Below are 21,255 nucleotides of genomic sequence, written 5' to 3' on the forward strand. Positions count from 1 at the left end.
GTGAATTTTACTGCTAATGAGTGACTGTTACCTTACATGAGCTAGATGTCTTTTCAGTGGTGTACACATCAGTGAAAATACTTATTCATGTATTTTAACTTTTATTCTAGGCACCCACTATTTCCCTTGTTAGCACTATTATTTGAAAAATGTGAGCAGTCTACACAAGGCTCAGAAGGCACAACTTCTGCTAGTTTTGATGTAGATATTGAAAATTTTGTAAGGAAGCAGGAGAAAGAAGGAAAACCCTTTTTCTGTGAAGATCCAGAAACGGATAATTTGGTAAGTATAAGCTCTTTCTTTTATTTCTGAAACAATTGTCACATTTGCCCTCTCTTCCTAATTTCTGATCTGAACTGGTGCTTATAGTTTCTCCTCAAATTTTTCTTCCTACAAGAGATTCTTCTTCATGTTGATGCTGAGAAACATTTTTTAAAAATTTCTTCTAACGCCTTTTTTTCCCCTTTACAGTGGGCCCTTCACAGTTGTTTCTCATTCTAAACCGATTGAGATCACTGTATTAGAGGCAAACAGAAACATGCTTGCCATAGCCAAGTTGACCCTGCGAATTAGTTTTAGAATGTCAAGTGTATAACATTTATGAAAAACATAATTGGTGTAAGTTTTTTCCAACTTTTTTTTAATCAGGGGTTATCTAGTTAATGTGGGAGAAAAGCTGTTAAAAGATGAGCTTAGAAACTCTTAAAAATACACAAATCTTTTCTTACATGTCATTGTCTCCTTTAGGCTTTCTGAAAGTCCTTCCTGTGATGAAGCTGTGATTTCCCCAGTCTCTCAGTCTCCCCCCCTGAGTCGCGTCTCTAGAGAATACCTGTCTTGGCATGCTAGTTTCTAAACTGTCTACCTGTCTCCATCTCTTCAGAGTCATGTTGCAGCTAGATTTTATCATATTCAGGTATTAGGATTACAGAGGTTAAGTGTTCTGTTTCATTTTTGAAAACCTGTTCCTTTAAGGGGGCTATATAATAAAACAAGTCTTCATTCTTGAGTCTGCCTTGGAGGAGAAAGGGCTACTTCACAAACAAAAATGAGATTGTAAACAGCAGAACAGCTAATCCTTTAATGCAGGTATCTGAACAGATTTATGTGGGCAGATAATGTCCTGTGTGGGAGGCTAAGGTAGTACAGCTGGAGAAAACTCTTAAACAAAACCAAGACTTAAACAAGAAATAAATCTGAGATGCTGTTTGGAATTGTTAGGAGTGTTGCAGTGAACAGCATGTTAGGAGGGGCACGTGTTGTAGCAAAACAGGGGTCAATTTTGGCTTCCTTTGCATGCAGCCTAAATAGTCATTTTGCATAACTTGATTTCTTTCCAAGCTCTTTATGACCAGTCGTTAGTGTACTTAAGTTCTGGGAAGATAGTATTTAAATAGCGTCATGGAAAATAAAGCTGCAAGAGTCTCTGTATAATTAGACCAGTGTTAAGAGTAAAGAAGACTGTATGTTCTAGAGTGAGACAAGTTCTTGCAACTCTCGCTAGAGATTCGTAAGGAGTTACCTTCTCAGCTACTTGTTGTGTCCTTTTAACTGTAGGGTGCAGTCCCTAGGATTGAACTATCTTAATACGTCGTGTCAATGATCTTAATCTATATGAATATTAAGTCTTCTTCAAGGATGGATCAAGTTAACACAATTCGCTTTGCACTAATCCACCTGCAAAAGTGCTTTCAGAAAGTTCTCATACAACTTGGGCTATGGAGCTGTTTGTCTTACAGAAGCTTTTCTTTTCAGCTTGGAAACATTTTGAGGCTCAAATAACGTTTTTGTGTTGGAAGGTGGCCCAAAACAATGCCCTTCAGAATGATGATAAAGCGGCTAAAGGAGGATGCATAATATGATACATAATGATACTCTCAGTATTAGTGTAGAAAATCTCAATTTATGAATGTAGAACTGAAGAAGCGGCATTGACCACTTTGGTCAAAGTTACAACTTAGGACAGAATTGAGCCCCCAAAATCTCAATTTAATTTCTTAATTATTAGATCTTTGTGGGCTAATTTTGATGCAGCTTAACTGAGAAATATTTATTGATACAGGCAGTGAATAGTTTTCTAAGTAGAAAGAAGCATTGTCAAACCTACTAAAACAGCTCCATGAATAAACCTTGTAGCAAAACAACTGTTGTCACTGTAGGAATTAAAAACAGAATATGAAAGAAGAAAAAGAAGGGCAAGGGGAAATACTCTGTCATTCTTTAGTTACTGCCCTAGTGTGAGCAGCAGTGTTGTGGGATGCTTTGCTTTTAAATTTTGTTTTATTTGAAATGTAAGAGATGTGATATAATGTTTATGGAATACTTTTAGCACAATATAATGATTGTCTTACATTTGTAAGCAGAAGTACGTACTTCAGAATGGTTATAATGAGATGATCTGTGAAGAATGTGGCTGTTCCATTGGGGTGCACAAATCCTCGGCGACTGAGGGCCCCTGGTACCATCCTTTTAGATCTTTCTTGAGTAGGAGAGCACTCGGGCAAGTTTGGGGGCATGGGGTAAAGTGTATTCTTGACAGAGGAGATAAATACTTTAAAGGGCCATTAGATCCTGCAGAAGACTACATCTAGGCTAAAAACTGCAGTTCGTCACACTTGCTAATCTGTGTATGTACAGAATCTTGTGGGACCTTTGGGTGTTAAAGAATGAATTGCACACAGAATTCTCCAAATAACGTACCAGTTCCAGGATCTTGCAGTTGGACCCAGGTATCTAGAAAGTCGACTACCAGAAATGCTTATGCTTCTGGAATTGCTTCTTACTTTATCTCTTTCACTCTGTAATATTTTTAGGTTTTTATTACTGCTATCAGTGACAGCTCTGGAGTGCTGCTTGCACATCAGCTGTGAATTTGAAGATACCAATGAAATTTTCAAAGACTTTTTTTCAATGTGCTTGCTGCCTTACTCGAAAGTGAGAGTTAGTTCTGTTCTTCATGAAACATGTCTGCTGTCTTGCTAAGCCTCAAGTTTTCTTCATTTGTAACTCTGAATTCAATACAAATGTAGTGTTTTCCTTTATCTCTCTAATCGCAGTTTCTTTTCAGAAGCACATCTGAAATCTAGTAGTTGAAAGGTAGTAGTTCTGGCTCAGTGGATGAGCAAAGAGCAATGTATGTGGTTTATCTTGTCTTCAGTAAGGCTTTTGACGTTGTCTTCTATAATGTTCTCATAGACAAACTGGTAAAATACAGACTAGATAAATGAGCAGTGAGATGACTGAAAACTGGGTCAACTGTTGACTTAAAGAATTGCGGTCAGCAGCACGAAGTCCAGCTACAAGCTAGTCATAAGTGGTGCACTCCAGGGATTGATCCTGCTATGATGAATACTGCTTAACATCTTCGTTAACGACCTGGATGACAGGACAGAGTGTACCCTTGGTGATTTTGCAGATGTGGCAGAACTGGGAGAAGTGGCTGATGACCAGATGTCTGTACCACCATTCAGAGGTTCTTCGTTGCTTTTGGAGAAAAAGGCAAACAGAAATCTCATGGAATTCAACAAAGGGAAGCGCAAAAGTCCTGTACCTAGGAAGGAATAACCCATGCACCAGTACATTCTGGGGTCCTACTAGCTGAAAAGCAGCTTTACAGAGACAAGGACCTGGCAGTTCTGATGGACACCAAGCCAAGTATGCGGCAGCAATGCGTCCTTACAGCAAAGAAATTCAACATACTTGGGCTGTCTTAGGAAGAGCATTGTCAGCAGGTCAAGGGACATGAACCTCTCCCTTTGCTTGGCACTGGTGGAGAGGGACACATCTGGAGTGCTGGGTTCTTGGCTCCCCACTACTAGATATGGATGTACTGGAGTGAGCCCAGGAAAGGACCAAAAAGATGATTAAGGGACTAGAATATCTCTCATACGAAGAGAGGTTCAGTGAGCTTTAGCCAGCAGCTGTGAAGGTTTGTGAGCCTATTACCAATGTATAGAAATACCTAATGGGGGAATAAAGAGGACAGACTCTGACTCTTCTCAGTGGTGCCCAGTGAAAGGGCAAGACAAAACAAGAGATAATTTGAAATACAGGAAGTTCCATTAAAATGTAAGAAAAAACATTTTTACCGTAAGGGTGGTGGAATGCTGGACCAAGTTGCCCAGAGAGTTTATGGAGTCTCGATTCTTGGAGTCAGTCAAAACCCAGTTGGACGTGGCCCTGAGCAACCTGCCCTAGTTGACCTTGCTTTGGGCAGGGAGATTGGATTAAAGAGTCTCCAGAGGTCCATTCCAACCTCAGCTATTTTGTGGTTTCTGTGAACCTTAAAATCAGTTTGCCCAAAATCCTGAATGCCTTGGTCTGTTTCACCAGAATGCTTTTGGTTGTACACAAACCTTCTCAGATCTCACTTACTTTGGTTGTAAACGGGTCTGCTGTGTTCAAATAGACCTTCCTGCCAGTTGACCTGTTTGTGATTTTAGTGGTGACAAAGTCTCTTGGTTTCTGTGGTATTCACCTTTGTCGATGGGCTGCACAAATATGGCTGATTTTGCCTGAGATGGATGAGGAAACATTTATGTCTTGTGTTCTGTGGCAGCTGAGGTCAGTACTATCTTAAACTTCATCTATCAAAAATCTTTGGCATTGAACTCCTGTTCTGTAGTCGTATTGTTAGCTGTGACTTTCTATTACTAGATACCAAATGAAATCTGAGTGCGACTTGTCCTCTGCCTGTCCTGAAGGCTGGGAACTCTGAACAGCTGACATTCTGACAGGCTGTTCATTTTGTCAGGGGCAATGAGCAGAGGAGCAGAAAGTTTATTTCAAGTTGTGAAAGAAGTACAGTTTTCAGTCTCTTCTTCAGCTTGAAATACTGGTGCTTGCACAGAGAAGGCTGTAGCTGGGCATTTTTTTCTGCCTTATGACATACACATTTTTATATAGATTAAAAATCATCTTTTAGTAGGGAGGGATTCTAATACTGTGCACATTTGTTACGATTTATGTTCTTACTGTCCCTCCCTTTTTAACTCCAATATTAAATGAGCTGTTCAACTGAAAGGAGAGACTAGTTAAGACTGCTAGTTAGAATGAACCAGATGGGTGGAGCAGGTCAGCCAGGTAGCTACTCACTTTCCTCCTGTGCTCTTATCTGACCCCAAAAGAGTCAAACAGTTAAGGTATAAATACTTGCTCTGTAGCAATCATTCAACTTGGAGCCAGAGCTGAACTGAGATAAACTGACCACTGTAGTAGTATAAAGAACCAAATTCAAGTCCTGTCCAAAAAGAGGCCTGCCTATGATAAGTAAATTGGCCACTAATTCAGCTGCTTTCAGTCTTTTCCCTTTTACTTCTTTTAGAAGTGACATGGGAGAACTCAACTACACTGTGCAGTTTTTGTGATGGAGCTTAAAGTAATGGCTCCAAACCAGCACAACATCGTTTCAGGCTCCGTGCTGCCATGTGGGTTAATTGACTAGATAACAGAAATTGTGAAGACTTATGGGGCCTCGTATGATCCTGACAACGTTTCCCATTGTGCACTCACTTGAAGTGCCTTCGGTACTCCAAAGGAGAAGTTTCATTTTGATCCAGAGGACCACAGAATGTTAATCTGGACAGCACAGGCATTAGATCAGTTTGACCAGAAAGTAAGTTCGTTAAGAGCAGTGTACAGTTGTTCTAACTTGAGTAGCTTTTAGTAGGGTATTTGCAGTGAAATAGATGAGAGCATTTCTATAAGTATTGATGGCTTTTGGATTGGGTCAGAACTTTGATACTAGGTTTCAGCATATTTAGAAGAACAAGAATTTCTCAAAAAAGATTGTAAGAATTTGGAAAGAGGTGGAAAAAATGGCACTTTGTGGTGGAAGGGCTTTTTTCCTTAAATTTTTAAGGTACTCTGTGAAATTACCTGGATTAAGCATATTTTTTATTTTATTTATCGCTATGTACCTATTCTTTTTCTGTACGTTCGCTCATGTAAGAGTCAGCGATGGTTTGTGTTCAAAACCTGCAGCACTAAAAAAAAACAAAACTGTGCTATTGCTTCCATGAAGCACGACGTTTCAGTTATTGCCTCTTTCTTTGTCTGACAGGTGTAAAAATTGCCTTTTTTCTTCCAAGGAAGAACATGTCACAGAAAAATGCAAAATTCAATTCTAAGATCTGTTGAAAGAAAGCTTGAGAAGCTTCAGTGCTAGCTTCTGGATAGATTTTATTAGCTTGCCATGAGATCTAGGAAGTCTTGACATCCTCTGTACGTCTTTTAACACAGCTTCATCTTCCAGTTAGAAGAGGTAGTTATCTTTGGCCTGAAAGTCTCCCAGCAGTTCCAGTCCATTCTAATAAACGCACAAAGAAAGTGGTTTTTCTGTAGTAATTACATGTTTGCTCTTCAAGTATTATTGGCTGCAAACAGAACTTTGAAATTTTTCCCTTCCAACTTCACTGACGGACCACACAGGTTAGACTGTTTGGGGAGGTGAGAGGCACAAGTTCATAATATTGTTTTGCAGTAAATAATTCAGCTATTACAGATATACATGGCATAGCATATTACTGGAGCAGGAATTATCCTCTATCTTGGAATGCCTTCTACAGGGATCCTCTGGATTTCAACAGTTATGTTCTCTTTTCTGGTTCTTGGTTATTCATGCTGTCTGTGTCTCCATTAATCTTCTCTGAACTTGATGTAAGTGCTGATTAGCTGCAGGAGGTGCTGCAGACCTCACCTTTTCAATCCCTAATCCCTGTGGGAAGGAAGTGAAAGCTGAAGATTATGCTCATGTTTTACTTACTAGCCTGGAAGTGTGCTTTCTTTCTGAGAGCCTTTAACTTCCTCCTTATCTTTTTTAATTGCTTCTTTGCATCCACCTTGTATCAAGCATCAGTACCAGAGGAGACGTTTGCTGTTAAGAACCAGATCTTGGTGATCTGTATTGCTAGCCAGAGATTCCCAAGCACACATGCTTGCTTTCTGGAAGCATGCTCAGCTGTAGCCCTGTAACGTGGAGCATCATTTGTTGGAGCTTCTTATCCTTTGCCCCTTACCCTTTCACATCTCTATCTCGTTTTCACAGATAAAACAATGACCAGCTTCTCTTTGTTCTCTGTTAGTATCCTTTTGTGCTTAGGACTTACACAGACAGGTTCCTCCATGTCTAACAAATGGTTCAGCATGAGTGTTTGCAGATAATTTTTAGAGCTTTCTCAGATTACGTTATGACTTGAGTCATTCAGTACTTAACACTTCTTTGTTGCTTACCCAGCCACTGCAGAAAGTTCATGTTGCCCTAGGGTTGATCCTACGCCCTGTACAGCTTCTGTTCAGATTAAACTCTTCCCGTATATGGGTTGCTTTTTTAATTTCCTCACATTCATAGGACCATAGGATGATTCAGGTTGGACTACAAGCTCAAGAGGTCTGTAGTCCAGCCTCCTGCACAAAGTAGGGTCAGTTGTGAAGTCAGGCACTTACGGCTTTATCAAGTCTAGAAACAATACAAAACATGGGGTGTTAAATATAATCTCACTTCTGTATTTGAACAGGATACTGCCTTTTTTGAAGACCCCCAAGTTTTTTGTCTCATTTGGGGTAAGGATTTTTGGTTCAGTACCCTCTTCTGAAAGACTATCCTATTGAATTTGTAGTTGCGGTGGTGAAGCCAGCTGAATTTGTATATTCTTGAGTGAACAAGCCATGCTTTTGCATTTCTGAAAAGTGTGCTTGTTATTGAAACGTGCAGAACTCATATACCTCTAGTCATACCTTTCCTAGCTATGTCTCATAGCTGGGGACTCAAAATTGAGGAGAGAGACTATCAAATCAAAACAAATGAAAACAAAATACCCCCTCTCCCAGAGTCTGTCGTCTTCCCCTGAATATCCACATCATCCCAGAAGAATTTGATCAGGAAGTTAGGTGAGCTGTGGATGTACATATTTTAATCAGGTTGGGGGTTTGGGGGTTTTGGGGTGGGTTTTTTTTTTTGGTTTTTTTTTTGGTTTTTTTTTTTGCAGATGAGAAGAGTTACTTGAGTGAGAAGATCACTTGTCAGTATATGGAGATTCTTTCATATATGTTGTTCGTATATGCATTTGCTATGTGCTTATGTGCCCTGAAATCCATAAAAACTGTGGGTATATGTTTTAGATAAAGAAAGGAGATTATGACTAAGGTAGTGCACAGTGTGTTCTGTGCCCTTTGCACCGCCTGCTTGAGGCACTGAACAGACAGGATGCAGCCACAGTCGAAAGAGTTTTCAGGGCTAAAGATGTCTCCAAATTTATATGTATAAGTAAATGTGCTCTGGATAGCAGTTTCAGCAAAAACTGGAAGTTTTAATAATTCCGTTTGATGTTTTACCATTATCTTTATCTGCAACAGTTTCAGCACCGTATCTCATGGTTACTTCTGTCGTGCATTTCTCTGAAATGGTGCTCCAGGTTCATTTCTGCAGCTAAAAAGGCTGAATCAAGTGGGTTGTAGAAATTCATTGTTCTGTGGCATATTCTACTGAGTAGCAATAAATAACAAAAACATGGTTGTTACAGATTTTTAAGGCGTGCCTTTAAGAGCGTGGGTTACTGACTGCTGCTGTGATCTGTCTGGAAGCATTTCTTTGTATTACCTTTGTTCAACGTGGGTGATTTTATCAGAAGTTCTTGATTTTGTTGTTGTTTATTTTTTAGTTTCAAGGGAAAAGTAAACTTCTGCCAATGAATTTATGTTTGGTCCACCCATGCTGCAAAAGACCAGGAGCCATATGGCCACAATTAGTGTAGTTGTGAATGAGTAAATAAGTCTTGGTGACAGGCATGGCGTATTTACAAAGTTTTGTTGCCTTCCTCATGACAGTAGCTCAGCTTCCTGTAAGAGTAGTCTCACTGTCTGTGGCTCTGGAGAAAGCTGGATAGTATTACTAATTTTTGGTTTATGGTTGATTTTTACTTTAATTCAATTTTCACTTCAAGTATCAGCCATCCACTTGAAACTAAATCTAAGCTGAAAAAAGGACTTATTTTTTTTCCTCCAAACAAATGCTGATAAATAAATAATATAAATATGAATAATGGTTTAAGAAAAAAAAACCTCCTGACTGAGTAGAACTAATTATTAATATGGTCAAATGTTATGTACCCAAAATCATATTTTTGTCATGTTCAGTTTTAGCCAAATGTTTAAGGCATTCACTAATGCATATGCTCTGTATTGGTCTGCTACACAGGAAGAATTTTATAATTTAAACTTTTATATCTCTGAAACTCTTTGACTATTGCAGTATTACAAAACAATCACTAATAATTGTGAAAGGATCAGAATATCTTTAAACATATATCTTTGTGTTGAAATCTAGTTAAATTTGCATAGTTTAACTTGATAGCGTTTAAAGGTACTTAAACGCAGTTTAAACAGCAACTACTGCTAAGAGCACTTTTAGAAGATTGTTGGTTTATATGCTGCAGTGCTGGCCCGTTGCACTTACTATTTCAAAGGCTTTTGGTGTTACAGGTCGTAAGAGTTACCAGATTTTAATTTGGATCAACCGCCTCAAGTCTACAGCTCAGATTTTTCTGCAGCTTTGCTTTTAAAGATATATGGTTGTGGGTTTTCTCTTTTTAGCCCTGAGAAGGGATATATTTTCCTTTTTTGTTATTGCTTCTTTTTTTTTCTCTGTTTATTTTAACTTACAATTTTCTACACTGGGAGAGTATCATACAACAGGAGTCCCTTCTACTGGAAAAAACAGGGAAAAGATCTGTCACAATGAAAACTAAAGTCCTCATGGTGGAGAGGGGACTACACATGGGAGTTGCCTGCCTTGATCTCCTTCAGGTGCTTTGAACAAAGGCAACTTCAGCTCCAAGTTGGCTTCTTTAGTTAGAAGTAGTAAGTGGATTACTTAGTAAGGTTTCATTTCTGGTCATTGGATTCAGTGCTCTGGCCAGGTAAATGACCTTTAATTTAGGACAAATTTTTTGAAATAATGTTAAAATCAAGCCCTGCACTGTGTTTCAAAATTAGAATCTATCAGTTTCATAGATCTGAAAGGTATTTTTCTTGGAGATCTAGCATAGCAAATAAATATTGGGGATGACACGCTGCATAAAAAAATAAGTAATTGCTTTGCCAGTGTGTTATGTACATATTTGAATGTCCTGGATTTCCTGCTGCTTCATGAAAATCTAAACCATCTGGATTTGGTTTAGCTTTTGGTTGTCTGCCATGACCCTTGCAATCACCTAAGCTATTTTTATGCAGTATGTAATACCATTAGCTATCCAAACCAACGAGTCTTTTTTTTTTCGCAGTAAGCATGATAAGTATTCTCATCACGTACATATCTGCTGTACTTTCAATTTTTGTTTAATCATGGATTTGTTATTTGGTGTAGTGCTTTGTATTTGATGGTTTATATTTCAGAAACAGTTTCCTCACTTGAAAGTTTTTACATGATTTTACCCCAGACTTGTTAATCTTTTACATACAATTGGAGATCAACTTCAAAGCTCTAGGACTGAAGAACTGTTTGATGAAGCTTTGTAGAACAACGTGACAAACTTTAGGACCTCTTTATTCTAATTTTATAGAAAAATAAAAGCTACCATGTTTTTGTTATAGGTAAGATGGCAGGCTATTTCCTGTCCCTTTCACCCTCCTTAGCAATCTCGGTGACCCATTTATGCTAAGTCACAGTAGGATCTTCTCAGTGAGTCTCAAGTGCATCTGTACACCTCATTTTCTTGGGTCGTGGTGTAATGTGGAGCAGAACCTGGTATTTCTGATAGGTAGCTCGAGATGGCTGTTGCTTACCAAGCCTGTTCCAACCTGCTTTCCAAACAGTATGTGTGGATGGGAATACTTTCTTTCCCTTTTAGTCTTGTGTGGTGTATGACCCAGAGCTGTATGATGGGGATAAAGATCACATGGACATGCAGGTTCATTCTGTGCTCCATGTCCACCTTAACTATGGTCTATCTTTCTAATGTGTCATATGTGACAGAGGCAAAGATTATATTGTTGTTTTCTTTTCCCTGTATGGTAGTTTACTTACGCATTGGAAAGATACAGCGTTTGTATGTAAACACGTTCCTTTCACATTTCAGGAACATAATGGTCAAAGCTGAAGAACTCTAGTCAGCACATAGCAATTATTAACTCTGCTTGAATTGGATGATCTCTGTTACTGGAAAGTAGTGTGTGCTTAAATCTCACATGAAATATTTTTTAACTTAACCATTATTTTGTTTCTAATCTTTTTTTCCAATTCCCTTGCTAGATGGTAAAAGCAATCCAAGTTCTACGTATCCATCTGCTTGAGCTAGAAAAGGTTAATGAACTCTGCAAGGATTTCTGTAGTCGCTACATTGCCTGCCTGAAGACAAAAATGAACAGTGAAACCCTATTAAGTGGAGAGCCTGGAAGTCCTTATTCACCTGTGCAATCTCAGGTATGTTTCAGATATAGTTAAGTGTATTTTTGCTTAGATTTCCTTGGAAAGTTATAACTACACTTCCATTACTATTAGTTTGCAAGCAGAATTTCTCCAGTTTATTTCACTTTCTCAAAATCAGTTATTAAGAGTAGAAAGAGCTGTATTTTTTGGTTTTGTTTTCGAGGTTTTTTGTGCATGACTGTGTGCCACTGCCTGATGGACAAATTTGTTGAAACGTGCCTTCCTTTTATCATTTTCCCTCAGTTCGGCAAATGGAGATACTTAGAATAATGTGGATTTGCTAACTTGTTAGAAGGAGGCTAGGAAACAGAAGAAACAAAGGAGAAAACAAATGCCATGTTAAGAAGGTCTTTAGTCTAGACCACTTCATTAAAATATTGAGATGAGTGATACTTCTTATACACAGTCTGTATTCTGAAACAAACAGACAAAGTCTGATGGATGATAGTTGCAGTATTGAGATGTATGTCATTGCACGTCACCAGGGGTAACTGTTTACTTAGGAACATTACCCATTTCTATACATGTGAACCTCAGTTGATGTATTGCTGACATGACCTAAATGCAGTAACCAATTGCATTTTTTGCAGTAAATTGACAACAATTAATTAACAAGTTAGTACATGGTTGAAGCTTCTGCTGTTACAAGCTAGAAAGTGAGCCCTGTCATCCAAATACCTGCTGGGTGTCTAGTCGTAGGGAATAGTCCTTCTCTGACTAAAAGAACTTTTGGAAGATGTTCTTTAGTATGTCTTTTCACAGTCTTCAGCAGAGACAGGAGGACTGAATTTTGAGATGTGAGATTATTCACAGATACTAAGGAATGTGTAAGACTTTGCATGGTCAAGGTCAAGTAAATACTATCCTGAGCAGAATAAGACATACAGGGCATCTTGAAGACTTAATACATTATTTTGAAATTGAAGGAATAAAGGTAATAACTAAAATTCTAAAGCTTTGATGCTTGTAATAAGAGCATCAAGGATCCATTTCATCCATTTTTGCCTTTGGAGACTGTTTCTCTTATTATATATTTATATACCTAGAATCATTTCTTTCCTAAGATTTGTCAAGATAGTTTTATGTCTTCCCTAACAGTTGCTTTCATGAAGGTTTTCAAAGGTAATGGTTGGTGATAATGAGAAAGTTAATGTAGGTAATGATGAACCTCTAATGAAGTCTCTTTCTCTTTGAAGTTAATCCTGTGATTAAATTCCAAATGTACTTTTAGAGCCAAAATTACACAAGCATGCTTTATCTCAAAAAAAAAAAAGAAAAAAAAAAGAAAAAAAAGCCTTAAAAAATGCAAGCTACTAATTGTTTTATTTTTCTAGCAAATTCCAAGTGCCATTGCAGGCACACTCAGTCCCCAAGGGATTATGGTGCCAGCATCAGCATTGCAGCAAGGAAATGTAACTATGGCAACAGTAGCAGGTATGACACAGTAAAAAGAAACTGGCACCTTGTTCTTCATTTGCTTTCTTTTATAGTTGTTACAAAAATACACAAATACTTCTAGAACATGTTTTAACTCATAACAACTTCTCAGGTGTTAAAGTCAAGTGTCTTACTGATTTCTGAATGTTCGCTTAATTTATGTGCGTACCAAGTATGCACATGAGTGGAAGTTACGTATATATGATACTAAGAGATCTTTACATGCAGCAGTACTTTTATTAAAAGACATTCCAGACGCTGCAGTGTTTCACTTTTTTTTTTTCTCCCTTCGAAAAAAGAACTGTTCAACAGAAAGATGCCTTACCTAAAATACTACACTTGCTAGCTGTCTCACGATCTATGGAGTTGGGAACCACACCTCCAAGTTTGTGAAATACAATAGGAGAACAACTTGAACATCAAGTACGGAGATGACACTTGAACTGAAATGTTTTATCTTGCTTCTAAGCAAGATTTTAAAACAAACAAACACGCACCCACCCACCCTACCTTGTCTGCAAATGCAACAAAGCAATGCAGTTTGTTCCTATAGCATATAGTTGCAAAGAGGTTATCCTGAGACACAGCATGTACTTTGTGGCTTTCGTGACCAGAATCCCCCTATGTGTTCACCAAGATTCTGTCACCTAAGCTGACCTGAACATCTAGATGTCACCCAACTGACTGGCCACCACATGTAGGTGTGGTTTTGGTGTTGTGACCCTTGTTGCTTCAAGAGTTAGCTCAGTTAAAATTATGAGCTATTTTATAGCCTGATAGTGGTGGCACTTTGCTTTGAAAATAGATTTAGAACACTTAATGCAGGGAAACATAATTAAATTTTGTACAGATTTTTGTAGACGGAAAAAATTGTAGTGTGGCAAAGAGCATATCTTACATGCTTACTAGAAAGGAATAGCTGATATAATCAAACCTGTTGTGTTGTCTGCAGTGCTGATGTGTTTGTGTGCTTGCAGAGAATACTGCTTGAAGGGCTTTTACTTACCGATAATCCTTGTTGTTGTTTTGTTTTAAGGTGGTACAGTGTATCAGCCAGTCACTGTCGTCACTCCACAAGGTCAAGTGGTGACACAAGCACTGTCACCTGGGACTATTCGGATCCAGAACTCTCAGGTTTGTTTCATGGGTTTCACAGGTACTATTCTGGGTTGAAATAAGTCTCACTGGTTTAAGAGGTTTGATTTGAATTTGACACGCTGTCGGAACGAACTCCGTGCACACACGCACATAGTAACTAATGTAAAATTAATGCACGCACTGCTGTGGGAGTTACAAGTTGTTTAATGTGGCCTAAGGTCCCAGACAGATCTCCCTTGCCATGACAGGTCCTTATAGTTCCTCCCTGGTAAATATCTGACTTTTCTATTGATGGCAGAAAAGCGTAGGTATGTGGATTTAAAAACAAACCAACAAAAACCCCACCCCCAAACAAACTAAACACACAAAAAAAGCACCACTAAACCAAACTAAAGAACCCTTTGAATTAAATAGACACTTTTTCAATTATTAAAACTTTTCTAATTGTTGAACTGGGTTTATGGCTGGATAGATTTACTGTATTGCGTTATGTCTCCACACTGCTGTTGTCAGAAATTTGACTTTTTATCATTAGAACGAGCACTGGTACTGTGAAACTATATATATTTCAGAATTTATGTATGTTGAGAAGCATTTTGCTGAAAAAATCTTCAAAATACTCAGTTGATACTACAGGAGAACCTCATATTGGGCTTTTTATATTGTACCCTGAAAGATAAGAGCCAGCACTCTTTTTTTGGGGAGGCTCTTAAGAATTGATTCTGGAGAACTCAAAGAAACAGCTAAAGAAAAGCAAACATGAAAACTAGACCATCTTCAGTTTTGGAAAACCTTGCTAGTTTTCTCTTGGAGCAGGAAGTGGTAAATAAATCTTCCAGGAATCTGGAGTCAATTAAAAATGTGAAGGAGGAGCTACTATCTCCACAGCATGAAATGTGTTGGTAATCACTGACTCAGTTTTCTCTTCTTCCTCCTTCTGACCTTAAAAAGTATGCTTAGAGTATTCTTCTCTTCTTTTTATTGGCAGTAGCTATATGTACTTGCCCATATTCCCTAGAATGCATGCAATTCTATTCTCAAATACCTTTCAGAAATAAATGTGTAAAATTATGCTCCCAGACTGAAGAAAAATGCTTTTCATACCTCTGATGAAAAAATAAAATACTAGTGGAAAATAATGCCTACCTATCTGTGGCTACTCTTGATGTTAGGAGAAATCTCCAAACCCATCTATGCACAAGTTTGGGCCTGCATTCCATGTCACCCATAGAAAATGCTGCTTCAAATTCTTCCTTTTCAGGGTTTCAGAATGCTCTGGAGGTTGGGGAGCAATACTGGGGGAGAGCTATTGACAGCTCATTATAAAGCCTCCATACACAAGCAGATTATTTAGAATGTAAAACATTATTTTGGAAATAAAAGTATGCTGCAAGTATATATTTGTTGTAATTTGATAGCTTAAACCTTGTTTAAAACTTGTTTCGTACAAGGCATAGACATAATGATTGGCTTGAAGAAATTGCCCCATATTGTCTGAAAACCTGATTTAGAATCATTTCAGTTTTAACTGTCTGAAATACAATCTTACATGTAATTTGTATGCTGTTTCTCCTTATTTCTGCATTGGCCTTTAAGAATGTATTCCCTACTGTTTAGATAAGCGATGTGCAAATTATTTGATCTATCCATAGGAAGTGAAAAAGAAAGCAAAAATGAGAAAGAAAGATGAACCTTTATGAAAATAGTAAGAGCGTTGTAAAGTGAATTCAGGGATCTACTGTATGTATCTACTTGCTGTTTGAGAATTTAGATGTGTTTCTTTAGCAGGACCTTTAGCATATTTGTTTCCAACTCTAACATAATAATTTTATTATAAGTCCTTTGGTTAAGTCTTAGATCAGTACTAATTTACAGCTTCTCCAGTTATGTTTGCACGCAGCAGGTATATTCAGCATTGTGTTTTTCAGTTGCTCTTCACCTGTGCAAATGACTACATGGGGTGACCAGGCAATCAGATCCATAAGATACTGTAGACTAGTACAGAGAATCCTTAACTTGACGTGTACTACATAGGTGAATTTTACTCTAAATTGTAGTAAATCAGCATTTGGCTGTTGTCACAGCATCACATACACAGCCTGGTAACAGCTTGAATTCTTAAAACAGAAGTTAGATGAAATGTGAAAACTAGAGATCTGAGATAGCATTTCCCCTGGATAAAGTCACTTTGGAATGCTGTTGTAGGAAAGCTGCAATTTTAAGTCTTCTATCGCAAATAAAGTAGTTTTTATAATCAGCATGCCTCAAGCCTCATTTCTTTTGATTCCTTCTATAAATTATTTATTCATACATTGATACTGCTATTACTATATTAACTGCTTTATTTCTTCTGAAATTACATGTGCAGCTTCAGTTGCAATTAAACCAAGATCTAGGCATCTTGCATCAAGATGATGGCTCATCAAAAAATAAAAGAGGAGTTCTTCCCAAGCACGCTACAAATGTGATGAGATCTTGGCTTTTTCAGCACATAGGGGTAAGGACTGAGCATGACCAGGAGTCACAGGTTTTTATGTAACTCTTTTATGTGGTCTCTTATGATTTTGCTTCATAAAGAAGGTGAACTTATTCTGTTTTCAGTTGTGTAATCTCAGTTCAGTTTTCCCTGAAGTCATTTGGAGTAGTTCCACAGTCCAATGTCAGTTGATTTTATTATTATTTTAATACGAATGTTTTATTAGTACCTCATTATCTCAATAAACATTGTTAGAAGGGATCTTTCTTCTTTTCGCTGTGTTGAGAACTAAACATTCTCTACAGCCTGGTTCATGCACAAGGAAAAATAATTCCATCTGTATTTTCTGTGGTTTTGGGGGGGGTGGGGTGGGGGTATAGTTTTGGATTTTTTTTTTTTGTAGAGGGGAGTTTCAAATTTTCTGGCTTTATCTCCTTTCCAACAGTCCTTCTAATGTGTACCGAGTGTGTTAGTGTGTACTTGTGCTTTCAGTAGAATGTCTTTCCTTTGCATAAATACTTATCCTGGAAGCATAAATGGGTCTCAAGTTATATTACAACGTTTAGTTGATATTTTGTCTTTTACAATTCTTTTACAACAGACAGATGATACAGAGAAACTGCGTATGTGCTTCTAATGTTACGTACACTCTCTTCCTCCGTTTAGTTGAGAGTAGCTTTGTTTAACTAGAAAATGTGTGTCAGTACTCTCATATGACATTGCCTTTGGGCAGCGTAACTAATCAGATCTTATCATATGCTGTTGCCCAGAGATCATGCTGTTAATAAAGACCGTCAGCCATGAGAAGCTTTTTCTTCTGAATTACATACCAGCAGTTTAATGATCTCATATACACTTCCAAGGATAAAATCACTTTTGTGTAGTAAAGCACTCTTTGTTAAATGATTTTTATCTATGAAAGTTCGTGAGGTTTCTAAAGTTTGTTTTTTAACAAGTTAGTGGTCTTAATCTAGCAGCTTTAATCAGTATTAATAAAGGAGTCTTTATTGTTGATGAGAAGATGAAACAAGCTCATGCCTTTTTTGTTTGCTTTTTTGTCTTGTTCAGCATCCATATCCAACAGAGGATGAGAAGAAACAGATTGCAGCACAGACAAATCTGACACTACTCCAGGTTAACAACTGGTAAGAGCAAAACTCTTCCTTATCTGTGGTTGTCTCCACAAGCTTACAACATAGAGAAATAGTTATGGGTTTAACTTGTACATCTGAAGTTGAACCTAGTTCAACCTACATATGTTACAAAATGTGTATAAAAATACAAGAATTATGCACTGATACACAAGCATATTATTTTTACAGTAAGGTATAGTAATACTTGTGCCATTTAAGTTACACAGGGACTCCAGAAAACTTTGCAACATTAAGGAATTATATTCTGTTCTATTGCTGGAAGAGGCAGAGGTACTCCTACGTCTCTTCTGCAAATAATGAAATTGAAGCTTAAAGGCATTTAGTGATCCGAAGCTCTGAAAAGTGTTTTTGGTACTCATGGTTGCAAATGTCTGAGAAGTTACTGTCCACAGATATTAATTCTGCTCTTATATCAAAGGTTGCTGTCTTCTGAGCAGTGATGTCCGAATGGAAAGTGTCAGTACCTCAACTACTCTAGTTAATGATTCGACATGTTTTAGCATGACTTACCTTCACTATTTAAGATAATACACTTGCCTCCGCAGAAGAGAGGAGCAAGGCTCCTGACATGCATCCTGCTTATGGTATTGGTTCCTAAAATTATTGCAGCTAAGTCCACCAGGGATCTTCCTCAGATTTCAAAGATGACACTGGTGGCATGGCTGCAGAGGCGTCCAGTGGGGAAATACTCAATGTAGTGTCAGCATACTGGTTCCAAAAGTGGAACAGTGTAACTATGCCTGTGTGATGTGGTAGTAACGGAGCTCAGTGGTACTGGGATCCAGCTAATGTCTCTGCAAAGCATTGCATTACATCATGTGGACCTGCCAGCTGTACCTACTTCCTTCCGTTGCAGGTAAGGATGGATCCTGGATGTGTTTTGTCAGATTTAGCAAGGGATGCTCTTCTCAGTCACAGCTCCTTGCCACAGCTAGCCACGTTGAAATTGATTCAGTTAACTGCTGAGTGAGACATGGTTTAAGTACTTTCTTAAAAAAGGGGAAGGGCAGCAATTAGCATGATAAACAAGGGAAAATCAGGGAACAATAAGGAATTGTGAAAGATCTGAAGAATGTGTTTGCTCTTGTCTCCTGAATCAGGAACCAGACCTTGGAAAGCCAGGGAGCCTTATAAAACGAGTAATGCAGAAGCTTAAGGAAGTAAATGAAACCAGACCAAACAAACTAGGTTAGGCAGGGGCTAGATTTTAGGTGAACGCTAATGAGAGGGGTATCAGCTTTCTAAGCTGTGCTGTCAGTGAGTTTTCTGGTGCTTAAGATCTTATTAAAAACATACATCTATCATGCTGTTTGGAGAATTTCCTCTTCTGAGGTGGGGGAAAAATGCTGCTAGCAGCAAAATGGTAGAACTTTCTTAGCTAGTTTGCCAAAATCAGAGGATGCCAGTGTTCTAGGAGCAGTTGTACACATGGAAAAGAATGTCAAGCCAAGCTGGTAGGGAGAAGATTTTATTTTCCTAATTTTTTTTTCCCCCTGCTGCATTCTTTGTGAATCTGAGAGAGAATTTACAGCCAACTGGTCATAAGTACTTCTTGCCTTTGATTGTGTTTAGGTTTATCAATGCTAGAAGGCGAATTCTTCAGCCGATGCTGGATTCCAGTTGTTCTGAAACTCCAAAAACAAAGAAGAAAACAGCTCAGAACCGACCAGTTCAAAGGTTCTGGCCTGACTCCATTGCCTCGGGAGTTGCTCAGCAGCAATCTAACGAGCTCACAATGTCAGATGGTAAGGAGAACTGGCTATAAATCACGGGAAATAAAGTTAATTCCTCTGTAATAGGGAAATGGAGGGTTTGATGCTTTGGGGAGAGAAGAACTTCTTGGTATTTCAGTATAAGTATGTTTTTAATCTGGAAAACCGTAACAGAAATGTGTCGATTCTTCTCTCTTTAACAATGTCCTGTGTTTTGGGGGGTGGGGGGTGCGGGTGTGGGGGGGGTGCAGGGTGTATTTTATTGGAATTTGTGTGGAGAAACTGTTGCTTTTGTTTCAAAAGTTACGAAACAACAGAACAAAGGATAGATGTGCAGCTGAATTCTCTCAGTATGTGTCTGCCTGTCAGTAGCATTCTGTTTGATTAGCTGTATTGGAAATGCAGTTTCAGTTTCATTACTCCCCACCATGTTCATGTTCCTTTCACTATTGCTGGAGGGTCTGAGCATCTGCAATTCTATAGATGCATCGCTGAGGTATATATGGAATGTTGTTGAACATTGTGTTGCAGAGAAATGTGATAGACCCTCCAAAGACTTTGACTGAAGTAACTTTCTTAGCATCAGATGAAACAAATATACTTAATTTAAGAAAGGTAAATAACTGCTTTAATCTCAGGACCATCCTTTCTGTCCTGCTGCTTTACACCTTTCCACTTTGTAGCAACTTTTACCTTGGCCTCCACTGGATCTGACAACAGCTGTATCTATTTAAGTCACCTTGAATGTCTATGAACACTCCCATTTTTCTGCAGTAAATTAAGCTGGAATGCTTTGCAGAAGTGGTCTTGCGATGACTTAATTGAAGAACTGCTTTACTGGTTGTCCATAACACAGCTAAGTTTAAGATTCCTGGCCAACCTAATTCTGGCCTTTCCCGATGCTTCTTTGACAACCTATATAGCTTTTGTTTTAATTTAGCTCCTTAGGTTCTCTTCCTGTTGATTAGAAACAAACTCTGTTATATAAACATGTATTACTTAAAATTAGAAACTAAAGACGATGCTAAAGTACTACAATTGTGCTTCTCCAGGTGCTGTTGTAACTATTACAGCTCCAGTCAACATGAATGTAGACAGTCTCCAGTCTTTGTCATCCGATGGTGCTACTTTGGCTGTTCAGCAAGTTATGATGGCAGGACAAAGTGAGGATGAATCTGTGGACAGCGGTGAAGATGATGGAGGAGATCTCTCAACAACGAATATCAGTGGGCTGGTCTTGGATAACAGCGATTCTCTGCAGTAGGAAGCAAGAGAGTGTGGCAAAATGTTTAGGAAAAAGAATGGACTGACTGACTTTTTATAGTTTGCACAGCAAACATTTTACACAAGTTTTATTTCTAATATGTTTTATATGTAGATATAGAAGGGTGCACTTTTTTGTATTTCATAGTAAGCTTAAAGAGTGTTTTTGCAGGTGCAGCAACTTCTTTCAAATGTGGTTTTTTTTTCATTTCCTTATTTCAGAAAATTATATCTAGTAATATGAAGAACCACATAAGCACCCCTTTGTTCTATGAATTGGAAGTGCTGCAATTTCTAAAGAATTACGCGGTTTCAATTAGTGCTGTTATTTAACACAGCTCATGATGGGCAGGTGATGTAAATTTAAAGCACGTGACACTAGTGTGTGGAACTTGATCATGAAGTTAGATGCATATATTTGAAAGATGCTTCTGCACCTTAAAAACTGCTAGTCTGAGGTGGACAGCAACACACATAAAAGGAAATGTTGATGTGTGATTCAGTAGCGAATGTATGGCAATTTAAATAAGTTTAGTTTCTCTCATAGTCCGTGAACCTGTTTATCATTTGCTATAAAAACTCCTATTTTTACCTTGCCGGGATTATTGGATAAAAAATATTTTTATAAATTCACTAGGAATTGGGATGACGACTGTATTAAGCAGGAGACAAAAAAAAAAAAAATTTCCAGAG

The 21,255-nt window shown here is 38.1% G+C and overlaps 1 protein-coding gene across 1 annotated transcript; it reads left to right on the plus strand.

The window, feature by feature from the left end:
- Positions 1–114: 114 nt before the first annotated feature.
- PKNOX1 (PBX/knotted 1 homeobox 1) lies at positions 115–21,047 on the plus strand. Its single transcript, XM_010136161.1, has 8 exons — positions 115–282; positions 11,246–11,416; positions 12,757–12,856; positions 13,896–13,993; positions 16,326–16,454; positions 17,502–17,578; positions 19,160–19,332; positions 20,352–21,047. Exons 2-8 carry the CDS (start codon positions 11,246–11,248, stop codon positions 20,561–20,563), a joined length of 960 nt encoding a protein of 319 aa, XP_010134463.1. The 5' UTR covers positions 115–282; the 3' UTR covers positions 20,564–21,047.
- Positions 21,048–21,255: the final 208 nt, after the last annotated feature.

This window comes from Buceros rhinoceros, unplaced genomic scaffold (genome assembly GCF_000710305.1).
Source record: "Buceros rhinoceros silvestris isolate BGI_N320 unplaced genomic scaffold, ASM71030v1 scaffold42445, whole genome shotgun sequence".
NCBI classification, from domain to species: Eukaryota; Metazoa; Chordata; class Aves; order Bucerotiformes; family Bucerotidae; genus Buceros; species Buceros rhinoceros.